At 50.4% G+C, this 17,971-nt stretch overlaps 9 protein-coding genes across 9 annotated transcripts; 6 read left to right on the top strand and 3 right to left on the bottom strand.

The window, feature by feature from the left end:
- Positions 1-185: 185 nt before the first annotated feature.
- Positions 186-1,998, top strand: M437DRAFT_76483 (alpha/beta-hydrolase; the record flags this gene model as incomplete). Its single annotated transcript, XM_041026635.1, has 3 exons — positions 186-914; positions 981-1,718; positions 1,756-1,998. The coding sequence occupies 3 exons, from the start codon at positions 186-188 to the stop codon at positions 1,996-1,998; spliced, it is 1,710 nt and encodes a 569-aa protein (XP_040878351.1).
- A 347-nt stretch (positions 1,999-2,345) lies between these two features.
- On the bottom strand, positions 2,346-4,475 carry M437DRAFT_67277 (uncharacterized protein; the record flags this gene model as incomplete). Its single annotated transcript, XM_041024909.1, has 2 exons — positions 2,346-4,158; positions 4,420-4,475. The coding sequence occupies 2 exons, from the start codon at positions 4,473-4,475 to the stop codon at positions 2,346-2,348; spliced, it is 1,869 nt and encodes a 622-aa protein (XP_040878350.1).
- Positions 4,476-4,820: 345 nt separating this feature from the next.
- M437DRAFT_67276 (uncharacterized protein) lies at positions 4,821-5,495 on the top strand (the record flags this gene model as incomplete). The annotated part of the gene is made up of 1 exon (XM_041024908.1): positions 4,821-5,495. One exon carries the CDS (start codon positions 4,821-4,823, stop codon positions 5,493-5,495), a length of 675 nt encoding a protein of 224 aa, XP_040878349.1.
- Positions 5,496-6,035: 540 nt separating this feature from the next.
- On the top strand, positions 6,036-8,661 carry M437DRAFT_67275 (uncharacterized protein; the record flags this gene model as incomplete). The annotated part of the gene is made up of 6 exons (XM_041024907.1): positions 6,036-6,161; positions 6,226-7,040; positions 7,334-7,352; positions 7,413-7,748; positions 7,813-7,970; positions 8,028-8,661. 6 exons carry the CDS (start codon positions 6,036-6,038, stop codon positions 8,659-8,661), a joined length of 2,088 nt encoding a protein of 695 aa, XP_040878348.1.
- Positions 8,662-8,931: 270 nt separating this feature from the next.
- M437DRAFT_85777 (fructosyl amino acid oxidase) lies at positions 8,932-10,252 on the bottom strand (the record flags this gene model as incomplete). Its single annotated transcript, XM_041028345.1, has 2 exons — positions 8,932-9,118; positions 9,168-10,252. 2 exons carry the CDS (start codon positions 10,250-10,252, stop codon positions 8,932-8,934), a joined length of 1,272 nt encoding a protein of 423 aa, XP_040878347.1.
- A 755-nt stretch (positions 10,253-11,007) lies between these two features.
- Positions 11,008-11,807, top strand: M437DRAFT_85776 (uncharacterized protein; the record flags this gene model as incomplete). Its single annotated transcript, XM_041028344.1, has 3 exons — positions 11,008-11,168; positions 11,241-11,705; positions 11,762-11,807. 3 exons carry the CDS (start codon positions 11,008-11,010, stop codon positions 11,805-11,807), a joined length of 672 nt encoding a protein of 223 aa, XP_040878346.1.
- Positions 11,808-12,317: 510 nt separating this feature from the next.
- On the top strand, positions 12,318-12,776 carry M437DRAFT_67272 (uncharacterized protein; the record flags this gene model as incomplete). Its single annotated transcript, XM_041024906.1, has 2 exons — positions 12,318-12,661; positions 12,716-12,776. The coding sequence occupies 2 exons, from the start codon at positions 12,318-12,320 to the stop codon at positions 12,774-12,776; spliced, it is 405 nt and encodes a 134-aa protein (XP_040878345.1).
- Positions 12,777-13,600: 824 nt separating this feature from the next.
- Positions 13,601-14,683, top strand: M437DRAFT_85774 (uncharacterized protein; the record flags this gene model as incomplete). Its single annotated transcript, XM_041028343.1, has 2 exons — positions 13,601-14,610; positions 14,668-14,683. 2 exons carry the CDS (start codon positions 13,601-13,603, stop codon positions 14,681-14,683), a joined length of 1,026 nt encoding a protein of 341 aa, XP_040878344.1.
- Positions 14,684-15,109: 426 nt separating this feature from the next.
- M437DRAFT_85773 (uncharacterized protein) lies at positions 15,110-17,947 on the bottom strand (the record flags this gene model as incomplete). The annotated part of the gene is made up of 10 exons (XM_041028342.1): positions 15,110-15,737; positions 15,791-16,269; positions 16,329-16,392; positions 16,456-16,555; positions 16,615-16,649; positions 16,702-17,493; positions 17,548-17,603; positions 17,660-17,673; positions 17,730-17,783; positions 17,839-17,947. The coding sequence occupies 10 exons, from the start codon at positions 17,945-17,947 to the stop codon at positions 15,110-15,112; spliced, it is 2,331 nt and encodes a 776-aa protein (XP_040878343.1).
- Positions 17,948-17,971: the final 24 nt, after the last annotated feature.

Below are 17,971 nucleotides of genomic sequence, written 5' to 3'. Positions count from 1 at the left end.
ATCGATTACCAGGGCAAATAGGTCTCCCACTAGCATCACCGAGTTGCCCGCTCGGCCATCGTAACCACATTGATGGCCGTCACTCTAGCTCCGATGTCGTGATCTGCATTTGACTCCAATAACCAAAAAGCGCCCATGATCCTACGCTCCTTGACGTTGATAGTCTTATCCAAGAATTATTGATCATGTCTTCCTCGAATCCAGCAAGGCATTTTGCCTTTGCTCTGCTCATTCCTTTGGTCCTCGCAGCGGCAAACTTTGCATCTCTGCAACAACAAGTGCTGGGCTCTGTCCAACGCTTCCTTGGCTTTGAAAGTGTTGCTCCACCCGTCGTTACCATTCCTCAGGCTTCCCTCGTTGGAACAGTAATCGAGAATGACTTTCCCGTTTCCGTAGAGGCGTGGTTAGGTATCCCGTACGCCCAATCTCCTATCAACTCCCTCCGCTTTGCGAAACCACAACCTTTGGCGCCTAGCAATAAGACCTTCTCGGCCAAATCTTTCGGTCCTAGATGTCCTGGAAAACAACTACTTCCTCCTGGCGGTGGCCCTGATGTTTGGTCTGAAGATTGCTTGACTGCGAATATCTTCCGTCCTTCCAACATGCCCACAGACAAGAAAGTGCCTGTTATGGTATACGTGCATGGAGGAGCTTTCAATCGCGGTACTGCAAAAATGCACAATACGGCTAGTATGGTTGGATGGGCTACCCAGCCTTTCGTGGCCGTGAGCTTCAACTATCGTATCGGTGCTCTTGGGTTCTTGAATTCGGAGCTGACGCAGAAAGAGGGCTTGCTCAATCTTGGGCTTTGGGATCAGGTGTTGTTGCTTGAGTGGGTTCAGGAGAATATTGGAGCTTTTGGAGGTGATGAAGGGGATGTCACGTTGGTTGGGTTGAGTGCTGGTGCGCATTCGGTAAGTTTTTTTCTCTCTTTCGATGCAAGCGGAGTGAGAAGCACAAGGACTGACAAGGTTTTCCAGATTGGTCACCATATCATGAACATCAACACCCCCTCCCAACTCTTCCACAAAGCCGTCATTGAATCCGGAGGCCCAACGTCTCGCGCCCTCCATTCCTACGACTCATCACTCCACGAAACACAATCCCAACAATTCCTCGAACAAACTGGCTGCAAGGATGTACCGACCTCCTCAATCCTCTCATGTCTTCGCAACGTCTCCGAAGCCACAGTCGTCGAAGCCTCGAATAATATTTTCTACCACTGGAACCCATCAGTGCGCTGGGCATGGCAACCCGTCATCGATGGCGAACTCATTAGTCGACGCCCACTCTCCGCCTGGCAATCTGACAATTGGAATAAAGTGCCCATACTTACTGGGTTTAATCACAACGAAGGCACCATGTACGTCCCCAAATCCGTTTCTACATCCGCAGACTTCCGATCCTTTTGGTCAACACTATTACCACAATTGTCTGAAAAAGAATTGGATAAGATCGATGCTTTATATCCCGACCCAAGCATCTACCCAGACTCCGAATACACGGATACGAGAAAATTGGATGTAGGATCCCAATACAAACGCCTCGAAGCCGCATACGGCCATTACGCCTACGTCTGTCCCGTCCGCCAAACCGCTGTCCTAGGCACCTCGTCCCAAAACCCTCCTATCTACCTTTATCACTGGGCAACCAACCGCACCGTCCTCGGTGGTGCAAACCACGGCGATCAGATGTGGTATGAGACCTTCGACCCTTCTGTGACTTCCCTCTCCTCTTCGCAAACAGAAATCGCAGGGACTTCACGATTACATTGTTAGTTTTGTGATTAGTGGGGATCCGAATAAAGTCGAGGGACGGTGGGCAAGACCAGAGTGGAAGGCTTGGGGTGAGGGTGAGGGAACTATGGTGTTTGGGAAGGGTAATGATGAAAGAGCTGGTGGTGGGGATCTGGGGGTTGTTGCGCAACTTGTCGAGGATAGTTGGGCGAGTAAACAGTGTGAGTTTTGGTGGAGGCAGACTGGGAATGTGGAGGATTAGATGTAGCATGGCGGGATGTATCTATTGCTAAAACATCATTATGCTTGAGTGCGATCGGTCAGTATACTGCGCATCTTCTTGCTCTAGTGCTTCAATCTTTGTATTCGTTGTTCGAGGCAAAACAGAAAGGAGAAGTAAGGACAAAGAGAACTCCACTTCCAGACCTTGTCCCGCTTCCACCAATTCCTCGTAATGCATTCTTTGTTCGATCCTTTGAAAAAACCCACATCCCACGCTTTGAGCCTCCATTTGACTCATCCACCTCATTCATGCCATCCAATTCTAGCCCCGTCAATGCTCACACCCCGTTCCAGCGGTTCCTCAACTTTTTTACCCTTGGTCACCTCCTAGGCCTTATACTCCCCCATCCATTCCTCAATCTTCTTGACATCCCCATCTGTCCTCATAATCCTCTCTCTAGCCTCAAAAACCACACTTCTCATACCGACTCTCTGCAGCTCCTCCTTCATACCCTCCAGCTTCTCCAAAGTTGCCATCTGATGGTTGCTCAGCACTTTCAACAACTCTCGAGTGTCTTCGAGTGCGGCCGCCAAGGTTTGGGAGTTGGCGGGGATGGATAGAAGGGAGCCGTGAATGATTTGCAAGGGACGAACTGCAGAGCGGGAGAAGTGAAGGTGGGTGTATGGCTCGAGCAGGGCGAGGAGTCCGTGGACTAGGTGGTCGAGGTTGGTTTGGTCAGCGAAGGAGACGCGCTTTCTGTCGTTGCTGGACGTGGAAGTGGCAGCAGACTTCTTGATGGCTGAGGGTAAGGTGTGGCCTTGGGATGAAGTTTTGATGGAAGGTTGTGGAGATGTTTGTGAGAGCTGTTTGTACGATGCTGCTGAGTGGAGCTTTGCGATTCTTCTTACGGCTCTGTCGCCCCGGTTGAGATGTTCAGGATGCTTGCTGACTTTGTAGCTTCCTTCATGATCGACGGAGAGCTGAGGAGCGTCATCAATGGTGTCGCAAGCATACTCAATGCCCCCCTGTACCTTAGGCGAGAGAGCAAAGACCTCAGCGCGGCTTTCAAGGACCATACAAGGATTCAGAAGTTGTGGCCCTTCCTGTACACTGCATTCTTTGCCGAGAGAGGAACCGTTCCCATCAGAAAGTGTCTTGACCCCTTCGTGAGAAGTAGCCCTCTCCATCTCCTTCTCAATCTTCTCCTTCTCAACCTGCCAGAGCCTAGCTGCCATAGCCCTCTTCTCACCCTCAGCAAGACCAAGAAGTCTGGAACCACATCTCCAGGGCACCATGCTCTGCTCGTCCGTCTGGTCATACTTTACAACAGGCGAGCTGCCAGGAACTGAGTTAACAGGGACTGAATCAACAGACACTCTTGCCATCTTTGCTGAAAGTCCAGTAGAGGGTGGGGAGCTGGCTCTGCGCTTTGTACTCGTACGAGTAGCTTTGCTTCGCTTTACTGGAGGAGAGGCGAGAGTGATGGTGACTTGGGAGGTGGTGTTAGGTAAGAGGATAGGTGAGTTGCGAAGGGTGATGATTGGAGGGCAAGTTACATTGGAGATGCGAGGACAGCGTGGACCCAGGATTGTGTTGCCCAAGCCAGGTACACCGCTGGGCCAGCGAGGAGGACCATTTATGGCAATAGAAACACTGCCATGGTTGATTTGAGAAGGGACAGCAGCAGCAGAAGAAGACGCCTTAGAAGTCGAGATGAGAGCGTTGGACGCTTTTGTAGAGTGGGCTTTGCTCTGGAGTGCGGTCAAATCGGTTCGCTCCAGTGTGAGGCATATATTGGCCCTTACCTTGCTGTTGCGCATAGAGCTGTCATTGAAAGACTTATTTGAGGTTGCAGGCGATGTCTCAAGGTCGAAGCTGATACCCAGGCCCATAATGTTGCTGTCTCCTGGAGTGACTGCAGAGAGGAGTTCGCTTGTGGTGGCAGCATCGAGGCGTGCACGGCTGGAGGAATTCTGAGACACCATTTCTATCCCTGAGCAAGACGGTGGAGCGATCTCGAGCTCCATTTGACTCGTCAAGATGTACAGAGAAGATGCTGAGCTATTCCAGAGGTGCTTCCTGGTCTCTGTAGGTGGGAGCAATCCCAAGAGAACGCGTTCGAGGTCACGTTGAGAAAGGTCGTGAGGTTCTGATGTTGTGCTACGCGCGCCGCCGAGACTCAACAGACGAGATAAAGACCTTTGATTATAACAGAACAGAGAGTTGGATAGTACTCTTGTCTAGGAAGGTGTACGCATCGTTGGTGAGGTTGATGAGTATGGTTGTTGTAGTTGGTGGGAAAGATCATAGAATTTCGGGTGCGTCGAGGTGTGAAACTGGGAGTCAAACAACCAACTTCCACCACGAATTGTCACTTTTGAACCAGCTTACTCCTGCTCGACAACAACAACTCGCGATAAGCAGAGTATCACCAGCGAGAGTCAACGACTTCAGACAGACTTTGTTGTTTCTGCTGTAGCTACCCTCTTCTCCCTTCTTCCGCGGCCATCACACATCTTTATCTCTCTCGCGCTTCTCTACCGTCACAACCACCATCAAGTCACCTTGCGCAATGAGTCACCGCTGCAGAGAGTGCCTGCACAATGGCAAGATCGTCAACTGTGCCTCTGATGGCAACATGAAATCCCACTTGGGTCTGGTCCATCGTATGGGCCCTTTCAGATGCTCTGTCCCGGACTGCACGTATGTCAGCGTTAGAAGGTATGATGCAGAGCACATCTCCAAAAAGACCCTTTTTAAAGATGAATAGAGAACCGGTGGAAGCCCACATCAGAAAGGCTCGCCGCAGTGGTCCTCAACGGGGTAGACATGCCCAGGCAACGTATTTTCGCTGTCCAGCAATGGCCGACGCTCTTCAGGACGAAAGCGACCTCTGCCTCCTGCCACACACTGTGCCCTGGCCCACCCTCGCGCCCGCAGCTGCTGCCCCTGTCGCCTCTGCCACTACCGTCCCAGCAACCAATGTCACTGTCGCGCCTTCTGGCAACAACCCAGACACGGATGACGACGAGGACGAAGAGATGGCCGACGAAGACGATGGCCTGGAACCTGCTCCGCTTGTTTCGCTCCGCTCCATCCTAATCGACAAGATTGTAGACTTGATCTACAAAGCAGCAACCATCGGCGACTACTACAACGATCGCATCGATGAGCTATATATCCCTGATCGACCTCGCAATGTCGTTGGTCCTGACGGGAGCCGCATCGAAGTTGACCCTGCCGGGATGCAGCTTGATGCATCTATGATCATAGACTACGCCGTTAAAGAGCTAAGAACTGCAGCCGAAGGTCTGAAACACAACGATTTGCAGAAGCATGAGCTGGAAAAACTGGCTTTGAGCACCTGCAAGGCGATGGGTGACATACCTGTTGGCCTTGAGTGGTACTTGAGATGCAGTGCACAGGCTGGCAACACAGAGGAAGACATGGCAAAGCTTGTCTCGATGCAGCAAGCCATTCTAGACGAATTCGAGGCCGTGGGGGAGGACGAAGATGAGATGGAGGAGGATGAGTAGACGATATGAAGCTACAGAAGCCAGACTTTCAAAAGCAATTCCCATTGTTCTCCCGCATCGTATAGACTGTCTTTTTATCATACTAAGGGCTATTGTATGAACAAGAATGATGCCAAAAGATGATACAATAACATGGGTGATGTCATCTATGGTCTGAAGTGGTTGAAGGTTGCTCGAATGGAAAATTCGACTGCTGTTACTTTTAAGCCAACTATTTCGCAGCAAGCTCCATCTTCATTCCACACACAACTCTTGATCCTGCACAGCGCCATCTTATTGACTTTGTTTCCAGAGACTACTTGAAGACTCGTAAAGGAGCGCAAGTCTCTCTTCTTGTCTGTCTTCTACACGATCTCTTGTCGACTCGTTCAACCCAAAACCTCATTGCGATCGTCATCGAACCTACAACGTCGTTGTTCTCTGGACAGCTACTCTGTCTCCTTTACATTACAGACCTATCTCTCTTACGCTACCATCACATATTCATCAACACGCTTTCCTTCGCCAAATTAACGATCAGATCTTCACGTGGCACTCAAAATGTATCGCTGCAGGCAGTGTTTCCGCGACGGCAAGATCTACGAGAGCGGCAACAAAAACAACATGAAGGCTCATCTAGGCAGCAAGCACGACATGGGTCCATACAGATGTTCTGCTTGTCCCTATGTCAGCTGCAGAAGGTATGATCTGAAAAGCAGCTTGCAGAATATCAGAGAAACACTTGATTAAGATCTTGAGCAGCGACAACGTGGAAGCCCACATCTCAAGAGAACGCCGTAATGGCTCTCAGACTCATGCCCCTGGGACCGCTGATGCTCGATATGATGCAAACATGAATCTCGCTGTGCTGGACGAGAGTGACCTCTGCCTCTTGCCTCACATTGCGCCCTGGCCCGCTCAGTCTGCATCAGCTGCAGCACTTAGTGCTCCGCCCACTATTCACGCTCCTCCTGCCGCTGGTCCCTCGAATGCGACTTCCGACAACATCTCAAACTCGAGCAGTGATTCAATTGTCATTGATGAGGACGACGGGCCGCAGGAAAGCGGAACTGTTGATCTGACCTCTCCAACACCTACAACTCCCATCGACCCCGTGCTCCTAGACCGCAGCACACTTGTTGACATTCTAGAGAGAGCCATAATCATCGGTAGGTACTACCTCTACCGAATTGAAGAGCTCGGAAGTGAGCATGGTTGTCGTCACATTCTCAGTACCGACGGTCTTGAGTTCAACGAGAGACTGCGAGGCATTGCTTCAAGATTCCTGCGCGGTGCTCTCGATGGTCTCGATACCGCATCTGCAGGCGTAAAAGACTGTGATTTGGAAGTGAATCATTTGCGCAGATATGCACAGCGGACTTACGATGAAATGAATCTTATCTCGGATGCGCTCACCTGGTACTCTAATACTCATACCATCGGTGCAGTAAACACTGAAGATGACAGAGAAAGGCTCGCAATCATGCAGAGATGCCTCCTTTCCAGATTCAGATTCAAGGAAGTGACAGTGGATTTGGATGAGATGGAGGAGGCTGAGAACAACGAGTGAGGCGATGCTTCTGCACAGTAAAGAGCTTGAGAAGATGCATATACACAACGGTCCTGTGCTTCGTTGAATTCGGATACACAACAGAGGGATGGCACAGATTAGAGCTCTGAAAATTTGAGGAAGACGCAAATCAAAGTGGTAACGACATAGATTGAATTGGAAGGGATGCAGGGAGGACAGAGCAAACAAGAGAGTCTGATTGAGACTATGGAAAGATCTGCACTTCGACGAGAACCCCTGATCTGTTTTAAAATAAATCCTGTTCCCATTCTGCTGCTTTCACGTACAGGCAATGGTACCAGTCCAAGGTAAAGACATAGAAAAGATCCATATCAAATGAGACTGTTCTTTTGCCAGTAGTCGTCCAGATGACCCATCACGCTTGGCGGTTGCTCGACCGGAATATTCGTTTCGTCTGTGACTACTTTTCTCGCAGCTCCCTCGTTACCGGTGCCGATTTTTCATCACCTCAGGTAGCCATCTCTGAGCTTGCGTTCATCAACGGCTGCTTTTGCTCAGGTCTCGACACGCGAAGAAGGATCTCGTTCCTCTTCCTGAGTTCCTATCGTCTACGCAGATCTTCGTCGCCACGCCTGAAACACAACATTCGCGCCCTCACGCATTGCGTCGTGTCGCTTCGCCATCGCACACTGCTTTTCACACGCAACCAACTACTCCAACCTACAACCAACGACACCGACCAGGTACGTATCTTCTTACGTCTTGCAATATCTCTCAGCTCACCGACCTTGCCTCAGAATCGATCAGATGGCTGCCAACAACAACTCTGTCTGGCGCTGCCGCGAGTGTCTGTCCAACGGCACGACTACGGACTGTGGAAGTGCGCCACACATGAAGTCGCACCTCGCAGGTCACGGCTACGGTCCCTGGCGCTGCACCGGCTGTGGTCACATTGCTAGAAGAAGGTAAGCCTAATGCAAATGATGTACATCTCGATTGTGATAGCTGACAATCATGCGCAGGGAAGCAATCGTAACCCATCAACGTCGTGCTGGTGAGGTAGGCGCTGGTGCTTACTTTGACCCGGCTCTGAACACTCGTGTGAACCAAGAGGTTCAAGAGTGTCTACTCCCTCACCAAAACCTCTGGACGGGCCAGACTCCTCTACCTCCTCCAGATCCAACTGCGCGTGCAAGAGCTATCGCTGCGCTTCAGCAACCTCCACAGCCTGTTCCTGTCGCAGCTGCTCCCCCAGCAGTTCCCCAACCGTCAAGCAGCCAAGCTGAGGTAGCAACAGATGCCTCTGACGCCGAGGTCGACCGGGCTCCTGATTCGGCTTACCCCTTCATGCCGGATCTCAACTTCATTGCTGAAGCTGTCGACGTCGCAAAGAAATTCGCCAACCTCATGGACCAGGCAGAGGTAGTCGATGGCGATTCTGCGCAGGTCCAGACCCGGATCGATCTTCTTCTCCAGCACGTCCGCAACATCCAGGGTGCACAGACGGTCGAAGAAGCCGACGAAGATCTTGAAGTCATGATTGGAGTCATGGACTTCTTTTGCAACGCTCTCCATGGAACGACCGATGTGGTAGACGTCCTCAAGAACGAGGTCAAGAAGATGGAACGTTTGAGACGTGACATCCGGGATGAGTGATGGAAAGCCCCGTCACTGCATCGACACACGAAGCTGTAGCTAGACAGCCAGGGCACAAAAGGGAGCAAGGGGACGCCTAGCTCCAACTGGACGACAGTAAAGATTGGGAAAGGAGGTCCATCAAGAAGGCATACGCGAGAGGTAGCATCCTTGGGAAAGGCAGGCGAAAGAGCTTTGAAAATAAAGGCTCCTTGATTCTTTCTGAACTGCTTGAACATTGCATTACTCAAGGACAGCCGGTATAAATGCAGAATGGAAACAGATAAGAGATCAAACCAGATGAGACTGTTCCTCAGCCGTGAGTGTTCTTCTGGGAGGTCCGCTACGACTACCATCCCCAGGCATGAGAGGAGTAGCGTTCTCTGACCATCTCCACTTTTCTTTCTGCTCCTCTGTAGCCGTTCCCTCGAAGTTGTCAACCACATAGCGACCCAGGATTGGTAAAAACTTGAACGCACTGATCGCGGTTAGTACCACGCTCGTCAAAGATACAAGAATCAACTTACTGTCCACTTCCACCAGTAGCCAAGAAGAGGTTCGTGTACTCGGGATGGTAGTCGACGATGAAGTCTCCCTTGGGTGTGTCTGTGTACCAACAGAGCTTTGTCCTCGAGAAAACGCGATCTCTGAACTTGGGGAAGAAGAGCGCAAGCCCATCTCTCAAAGCTTGCTCTGCGTCGACAGGCAAGTAGTCAGCCTGGGTAGCCAGATTTGGTGCCGAGTATTGGGCAGAATGAGAGGTATGCGTCGTTTCGAAGCCATAGCCGTGCCTTGCCATCTTCAGGATATTGTCGTTTTGTGACGGAGGAAAAGCGAACCAGCCAGTACTCAAGTTGATCATGACTGGATTCCCTCGCATCTCCTCGGCTTCTTGGGGGGTGAGCTGCATATAACCCACTGGCTGCCCAGTAGATATGAACCGGCCTCCAGCTTGAATGAGATGTGGTGTCCAAGCTCCAGTAGCCAAAATCACTGTATTGGCGTCTAAGACTTCTCCATTTGCTGTTCGTATCGCAGTTATTGCCTTACGACCGTCGCTCCTGGTTGTGACAAGGTCGACGACGGTACTGTCCTGGCCCACCAAGAATGTAACACCTGCTTCTTCGCACAGTCTAGCTAGGTGCTCAATGCTCTTCCCAGCATCAACCCATCCGGCGTCCAGGTTGCAATAGCCACTAGTATGCGACAAGTCGCCATGTATACCTGGATACCGTTGACTTGCTTCTCGTCCAGTATACGCCCAAAGATTGACCTCAGCGCCGATCTTCTCGAGATTCGTCTTCGCTTCCTTCAAGTAAGCATTGCCAAACTCCGTTCCGGATTGAGCACAAAGCAGACCGCTGCGATGAAAGAACTGCGAAAAATCCTTCTGCCAACCAGCTAGGGCTTCCATGCCCATCCGCGCATAAAATGCATCGGCATAGTCGGGTCTGATGATGCGAGATATGTCAACTGAGGATCCATCGGGAACTGGTGGAACGTGGCGGTCCAAAACAATAACGTTGCTGTATCCGCGACGGGCGAGCTCCAAAGCCGTCGAAAGGCCGAAAACGCCAGCGCCGATGATGAGGATTCTTTTGTCTTTATCCATGATAGTCTCTTGATTCCGTACAAAAAGTTTCTGAACGAACAAAAGGTGCGTCTTGGCTTTGTAGGAAGGCCTGCCAGCTTGTCAGAATTAGGGCGTGAGGTTTGGCGTCGGCTTGTGGGTCGTCTCCACATGCATGTTGCAACATCACTTCATGATAGAGTATAGCGACATTATAGTCTCTCTCATACCAGCACTTAATTTTGACAGTTTATAAAAATGCATGGTTCTTTGGAACATTAAGATGTGTCCACAGAGAGCCTCTTCAGTAGCATATCTCAATGGACATTGCCTTCTTTCCTAACACTATCGTGACTCATTATAGTCGCTTGAGTGCGAGCCTCTTGAGCGGGAGATCAGTATTAGGTCCACTGAGTACACTTCACGTACATTCAAGATCAGGACACCTCTGTAACAAGGTCCCTGAAGAACGCTTTACAGTCTCAGACTACTTTGCAACTTCTCTCTATACCATTGAGTTCTGTCATAATGCATAGTATGTCGCTCTCAGAGACTTTGCTGTTCTAGAGGTAGGTTGCAGAGAAAAGCAGGTTCCACAAATAGTCGTCGTGGGACGGAAGATTCTACCACGACCTTGAGCAAACGCAACAAACGGGCACGCTCACAACACATCTATCCATACACTCTCGTAGCATCGCTCCCAAAGTTTCATCACTGTCTCTTCTCTCAATCACAAACCAATACCACCATTTCTCCACCACACTCCTCCTCCTCCATCACCACCAAGACCGCCTACCATGGCACCTCTTTTCCGCTGCGCCCTCTGCTGGCAGTCAGGTGACGACAGGCAATTCAACAGCAGCCACTACATCAAGTCGCACCTGGGGGGTCTCACGACTCACAACTTGGGACCCTTTGCCTGCTCTCAGCCTGGCTGCGACCTCCGCAGCAACAGAGCGTATGTAATTCGTCGAAACATTCATCGCTGCAGAACGCACGCTGTATATTAGATCTAACTGTCCAAATGCAGCGATCGCAACCTGGTGCACACCGACGCCAATGGAGTGCACAATGCTCTCTGGGCAGAAGACTTGGCCCTCAAGGCCCAAATCGCGGCGGTCGTTAACGCGAGTCGTTACGACCCTGCTGAAGAGGAAGACGAAGACGACGACGAAGACGACGATGGCCTTGCCCCTGAGCCTCGCGCTCGCCGTGACGAGGACCTGTTCGCCGACAGCACTGGCGATGGTGCCAACCTCACCGTCAAAATTGACGGCATCTTCATCAGAGAGACGGTTTTTGAGGCGATTTTAGAGGTGATCGACGATGAAATGGGCGAAGTTGAGCCAGGCGAAGTCACCGCCGAGCTTGCAGACCTCAAGATTCGCTTGGAAGACCAGAGAGAGGCCTGCGTCTTCGCAGAGCTCGTTGACCTGGTAAAGGCTCTGGCAAAGGCCTCAAGACTCGAAAACTCGTTGAGAGTACTGGCTGTATGGTAAGAATAGTAGCAAGCTGTCTCAGACGTGGCCATACACTAACATATGAGGATAGCCACAACGAGATCAAGAACACGTTTCTCCTTCGTGAGACGTGGTAAGAATAGCGATCAAAGAATAGAACCCGAGAATATGAACACAGAAAGGAAAGTAATGGGAAGAAAGAGCAATTCTTCGATTCATAATGGCATCAAAGTTTCAGCAAACCATATCTGCTCCTCATCATCTGTAAAGCCTATGTACCTACTTACGACTGCAGTCTAAGCCTATCCGACACGTTTCTCCCAAACGTAGAATACTCAGGCTCTTCATGAATTGACCCAGAAACAGTACAAACTCACGATCGTACACAATAAGTCAACGGGATATTAACGTCGACCATTGAGTGGTCTAAGCTTTCGACGAGGAGGTTTGTTCAACACCGCGACTTTCTGACATTTTCTTCTTGCGCGCACTCACATCAAAGTTCGACCATAGCACTTCCTTCTTACTTATCAACCACACCAAGAAGGTAAGTCGCCCTTACACTAGTTACAATGTGCCTGTTTCTCCTCGATCCGCACGCTTTGGGCGCCCCTTTGGATGATTCATACTGAACGTAAGCAGCAAAGATGGCTCCTACCACTCGCTCCGCCGCTCGCAAGGCCACCGGCATTGTTAGTTCCCCTCCCAACGCCCCTGCCAGTGCCCTTGCCACGAGCCACGCACCTGTCCGTCTCGACTCCACTACCACTGGCCCCTTCCGCACTGTTGACGACGACCCCAATATGATCATGGATCTGGACGGCTTGAAGAACGTCGTCAAGGATGAAGAGGACCTGAAGCTCCTCAAGCAGGTCCTCGAAGACGTTCCCGCCGCCGACATTGATGTCAAAGAGTGGCTTGAGCAGTACAAGAGAGACCAGGCCGAGAATGAGCGCAAGGAGAGCGGCGCCTCGGTCAAGGAGGTCAACAAGTAGGTTGAGCTAACATGCTTCCTTCAGGGTTCGATACTGATCCACGCACATAGGACTGGAGAGACTCCCGCTGCTGCTGACAAGACTGATCCTTCCACCCTGGAGGTCAACTGAAGGTCTCCTCATACAAACCTCTTCTTCCTGGAAGTTCAAGCTCGTGGATGGGCGTTCATCGAGTTGCTTTGTTTCGTCGGTCTCTACAAGAGCACACTTGAACGGTAGAAGACTGCATGCATGCATGATAGCTTGCTGCCAACCCAGGTGGGTGTAATAAAAGCTTCATCTACCGCCAGAGACTTCCAAGTTCGTGACTCCGATTCAAGCTCTCCTATTGACCATGCACCACTCTGATAGCTATAGAAAGGCAGAATGTTGTCTGGATATATGATACTGTCCGTTGAAAGCTCTGAAAGCAGGGTGTTTCTATGGATGCACCACCGTATTCTCATCGTTTCGTGCATTTTGATAGCATACTGATAGCTGTTTGCGTCTGTTGAGAAGATGTCTGGTTAGGCCCTAGCTCAGTGGATATATCTGTTACAAAAAGACTCTCGTGACGCCCGTTCACTTCATAAATGCTTATTGAAATGCACAAAGATGATGAGATATGTTGTTCTCACCACTGAAAGCCCTAAGGAGAAGGACCTTTCTGTGGACAAGCCGTCATGCCAACATTGGTTCGTGCATTTTGATAGCAGGTCAAAGACCGTAAGCTTACTTGGAGATTCATTTCTGTTGCTTTCAACAGCTTGTGAACCTGCTGTGCTTGACTTTCACCGACGTTTTGTTTGTTTGCTCTCATCTCGTGGACCATATATAAACTGATCACTCGATCTTCCAATTCCACCACCACAACAACCACAACAAGAGTAAGCCATCCCCATCTTGTCCTTCTCGTCTCTTTCTTCTTTCTGAACTGACTCTATACAGTCTACACCATGGCCTCAAACTCGAAGGTCCGCTCTCGCTCTGTCAATGACAGGCCCAACGCTGTCAATGTCGCTCGCCCGGTGCGCGCTCGCCGCCGTTCTTCACAGCAGTCCCAGCAGTCCTCCAACGCTGACGAGAGCAGCCACAAGACTTTTGCTGATGCTATTGCGCATCTTTTGCCTGCTGCAGGAGTCGTATCTAACTCTCGCACTGCCACAGAGCCTGTGGTGATCGAGGACAGCGACGACGAGGCTGAATCATCGGCCTATCCTGTTACACCCGTCTCTCCAGTCGCTCCCACTTTTTCGCCTTTGACTCCTGCTGGTGTCAACGATGAAGTTGGCGCTGATTCTGTTCGTGAGAAGAACACTCCTGAACGCTCTCCAACCCGCAAGTCCAAGAAGCGTAAGGCCACTGAGGAGATTCCAGCCACTCCGCCTCCTCGTAGATTGCGTCTGAGAAGCCGTCAAAGTACTGCAACCTCTAAGACCACCTCTGAACCCAAGAAAACTCCGATTCCGATCCTGAAGGCGCCCAAGTCCGCTTCTACAACCAAGGGCAAGGGAAGAGCCGTTTCTGCTGCAGAGAGCACTGCTCAGATCGCGACCTCCTCTGCAGATGACTCTACAGTCCTGGAAGGCGCCAATGTCCCTCAGATCACCAACCCACTCCTTGCTCTGGCACGCAACATCCAGAACCCCAGCGACTTCATCCACTCAATCATCGAAAGCGACGCCCTTACCCTCGACTCCGATCAACGCGGTCCCAGCAATGCTGCAGAGAAGATGTCCGCTCTCAAGCGCCGCAGGAACAGAATCGCAATGCTCGTACACCAGATGCTCAGACGCCAGCGTGCTTTGATCCACAGCTACGACACGTACGACGTCCAGACCTATAACCCCGGCGACAGCGTGGATCCTAGCACTGCCGCACTGAGGTATTTTGTTGGCGTTCTGAGAGAGGGCTTAGACGAGGTGGAGTCTACATGTAATGCAATTCTTGCTGAACTAGATGACCAGTAAGTTGTCTTTGGTCTCCTTGAGCTCCAAATAATGATGCTGATTGACGCGAACAGGATCAATAATGCTTGATCTTCCATCTCTCATCAATTGTCTGGATGACTCGAGTCTGTTTGCTCGTTAGTGATGCAGCAGAGGACCCCAAACAAAAAATTCAGGATACGGTACAGAGACTTCGGTCTGGCATGGAGTGCGAGGAGGAGTTGGCGGCTTTGGTTTTGCTTTTTGTTACCTTCTTTCTTTGTCTGCACGAAAGCAGAAAAATAATCGATGAGAGGGATGGTGGTTCATGTTTTCTTTGTGCCGTTGCTCTCGGTTTCAGCACAGGGGCATAATTTCTTTTTGTAATTCAATAGGAGGCAAAGAAATCTCAAGCTCTTCTCGAATATTGCTTTCCATACTACTTGCTCTGGCAATTACGATGTGCTTGAACAGACTCCAAATGCATCCTCAAACGGCACAGCGTCGATGCAGGCGCATGAGCTCTCATTGCTGAAATTACCAGATCTGTTCGTTCGCAGTCTGCGTATCCAAGCTAGCCAGCCAGTCTAATTCACTGTAAGACAATCCGTTGCCGGTGTTCTCAAACATCTCGATGTTCGCAACTGGTATATCCCACATCATATCATCAAACCAGAAGTTATTCATTGCAGCAGCGCCATCTGGTGACAGGCCCCAGATATCTTCGGTCAACATATTCGAAGTCGGATGCGGCACTTGAGAATTGTCAAAGGCATTGGCCGGGTCGATCTGGCAACTTACAACCGTTCCAAGATTCAGAGGTGCGCTGTGGACCCTGGCAGACTGATCCTGAGCAGCAAGGATGTGCTCGGAGTCGCCATTGGCCAGGATCTTGCTGGCTTCGTAAAGTCGCGATACTACGTCGTGCGACTTCTTTGCCGCCACTGACCAGCGATCCATTCTCTCGAAGAACTGCAAAGCCTTTTCAATCAGGTTCTGCCACTCTTGCATTTCAACCTGCTCTGGGCGCCTGGAATCCTCGCCATCAGTCTCGACGGCAGTGAAGTCCGTCGAGGCAATATTTTGCTTGTCATCTGCGACTTGCTTTCGCGACTTCCCTATCGAAGAGAATATGCAGACTAGCGGAATCATGACTGCTTGATACCTAGAAGCACGTAAGCAAAACGCTCCTGGTCTTATGTGGATCACTCTGCTCACATGAACCAGACTCCATTCCAACCAGCAAGTAATTCTTCAGGACACATATAGCTGATATCCTCTATCGTACGAGCCGCAATAGCTTGACAGCGTGTTGATCCGACTTTCTCTTCAGCAGAGAGTGAGTTTATATCTCCATTGCGCAAGGCAGTGGCAAGGAGGTAAGGTCTGTGCAAGAGAAGTCTGAGGTTTTGATACTTCCAATGCATGATCATGCTCGGCGTCTCAAGTATCTTTGCGATGGTGTTTCGTCTCTGAGGCCGTTGACTATCTGTCGTGGACGAGCTCGCGGGCTTCAAGTAGATTGGCAGGCTGGTATGCCATTGCAGCAGCTCTTTGTCCAATCGATTCAAATCATCGAACGGCAGCAGCGGAGACGCAGATAATACGTCTTGGATCTGAGAAGCTATTCTGCAGAAAGCAACATTATGTGCCAAGGGTAAGAAGCTGGCCGTTGCTGGGTCTGAGACATCTTTGACCTTCATGCTTAGATTAGCTACGACTGCTGCGCTTGAGGACCTGAATAATCTATACTCACATAGGGCACTTGGACCGTTATCCCTTTATCCTGCTGTCCAAGAGAGGGCCTACCGGTGGTTGCGCTTTGAAGCGTTAGTGATCCTATAGATCAATTTACTTTGGACTCAAAGGACAGGTCAACTTACTTTGCCCATGTGTCAAGGACGTATAGGCTCCACCATGTCCGTCGTTTGATATCAGCAGACATAGTTTTGTGTGCTGATATTCCACTGTCTGCGATCACGTCTGTGTACTCTCGGTGTAAGCCTAATACGGTGGCTGCCGCAGTGTTGCGCCCATCAGACTGTTTGCCAAATTTGGCCTGCTGACATAGTGAAGACTATATATGTTAGTCGAGCATACACAATTTCTCGATGATACTCTAGACTTACTAGTATCCGCTCAGAAGGCCCAAAGCTTGGACGACAAGTAAGTTGCCACTCCCCAGGCTATCAAGATCTAGAAGTTGCATAGCGCGTTGGTAATAGGCATCATGAGAGTTGTCTGTACAATCTGACGACATCACAGACCCAAGAGCCAGCACTGTATTGAGTAGAGCCATCCAAGCATGGTCTTTGCGTTCTCCATAAAGCCATGTCTGCCAAAAATGTTTCTCGTCCAGCATGGGCATTAGTGGGTGGACCTTTCTGAAATATGTCTCAATCAAGACTTGTCCGAGCTCTGCAGGTGGTAGGTATGCAGGATCAATACTAGTCACATCTGGTGAGTCCGTACGACTGGGTAGGGCGGTTTCGGTATGGCCCAACGCTAGCAGTCTTCGTGTTGCAGGAGCCACTCTACAGATGACCTTCAAAGCAGCCGTGATAGACGAGACACCAACATATGAGGAGGGCCTGTCCAATGACAATGATAATCCATTGACATCATCGGAGATACCCTTTACTCTGGCTTGATGTCGCGTGGCCTCGTCGGCTATTGGATCTTGCTCTGGTGCTTGAATAAGCGTCTCAAGGCTTTCAGCTCCTTCGGATCCGAGAGTAGATATTGGAGAACCCAGCTCCGATATCTGGGTTGATTGATCATTTTTCGCTGGCGGTATCCCGATGATGGCGATGAGATCGTCCTTCGAAAGTGGGGCCAGCTGTTCAATACTCCGACCAGGGAAGAGACGCTCAAAGACTGAGCGATATCGGTCAACAGACGCTGACAGGTCTTCCATCAACCTGAGAAACATTAGCTTTGGTCCTTTGAAGTACCTAGACTGGAATCAAATGTACTTCTTGGATAACACGACACGCGGTGGTGGCTTGGAGTAAAAACAAGCATCTGCTTGCTGAGATAGCATCAGCATAGGACCGCTCCTTCTTGCTCATTGTGAAATGGTCAAACCTGATAGTATACACCTGAAATACATTCAGTAGACGCCCAGATCATCTTGCTGGGTAATATATGTACTCACATTGCCCGCAGGGTGTAGCACCATCGCAGCGTATCTTTCTGCGCCTGCAGGACCCTGTCGCCGAATGAGCCTCCAAAGGAATGAGAATATACGTCCAGGCCGAACCTACCACATGCGTTACTTGTTGTGATACGTCTTGCTCCTAATGGTCGATGTAATTTGGCGGCATCGTTTGTATCCTCGCCATTGGTCTCGGTGGCCTGGAAGGTATGAAACATCGCGGCGGGGTAATTCCTATTGAC

This window comes from Aureobasidium melanogenum (assembly GCF_000721775.1).
Source record: "Aureobasidium melanogenum CBS 110374 unplaced genomic scaffold scaffold_15, whole genome shotgun sequence".
Lineage (NCBI taxonomy): Eukaryota > Fungi > Ascomycota > Dothideomycetes > Dothideales > Saccotheciaceae > Aureobasidium > Aureobasidium melanogenum.
Note: the sequence above shows the minus strand (reverse complement) of the source record. Positions and strands in the feature narration are given on the sequence as shown.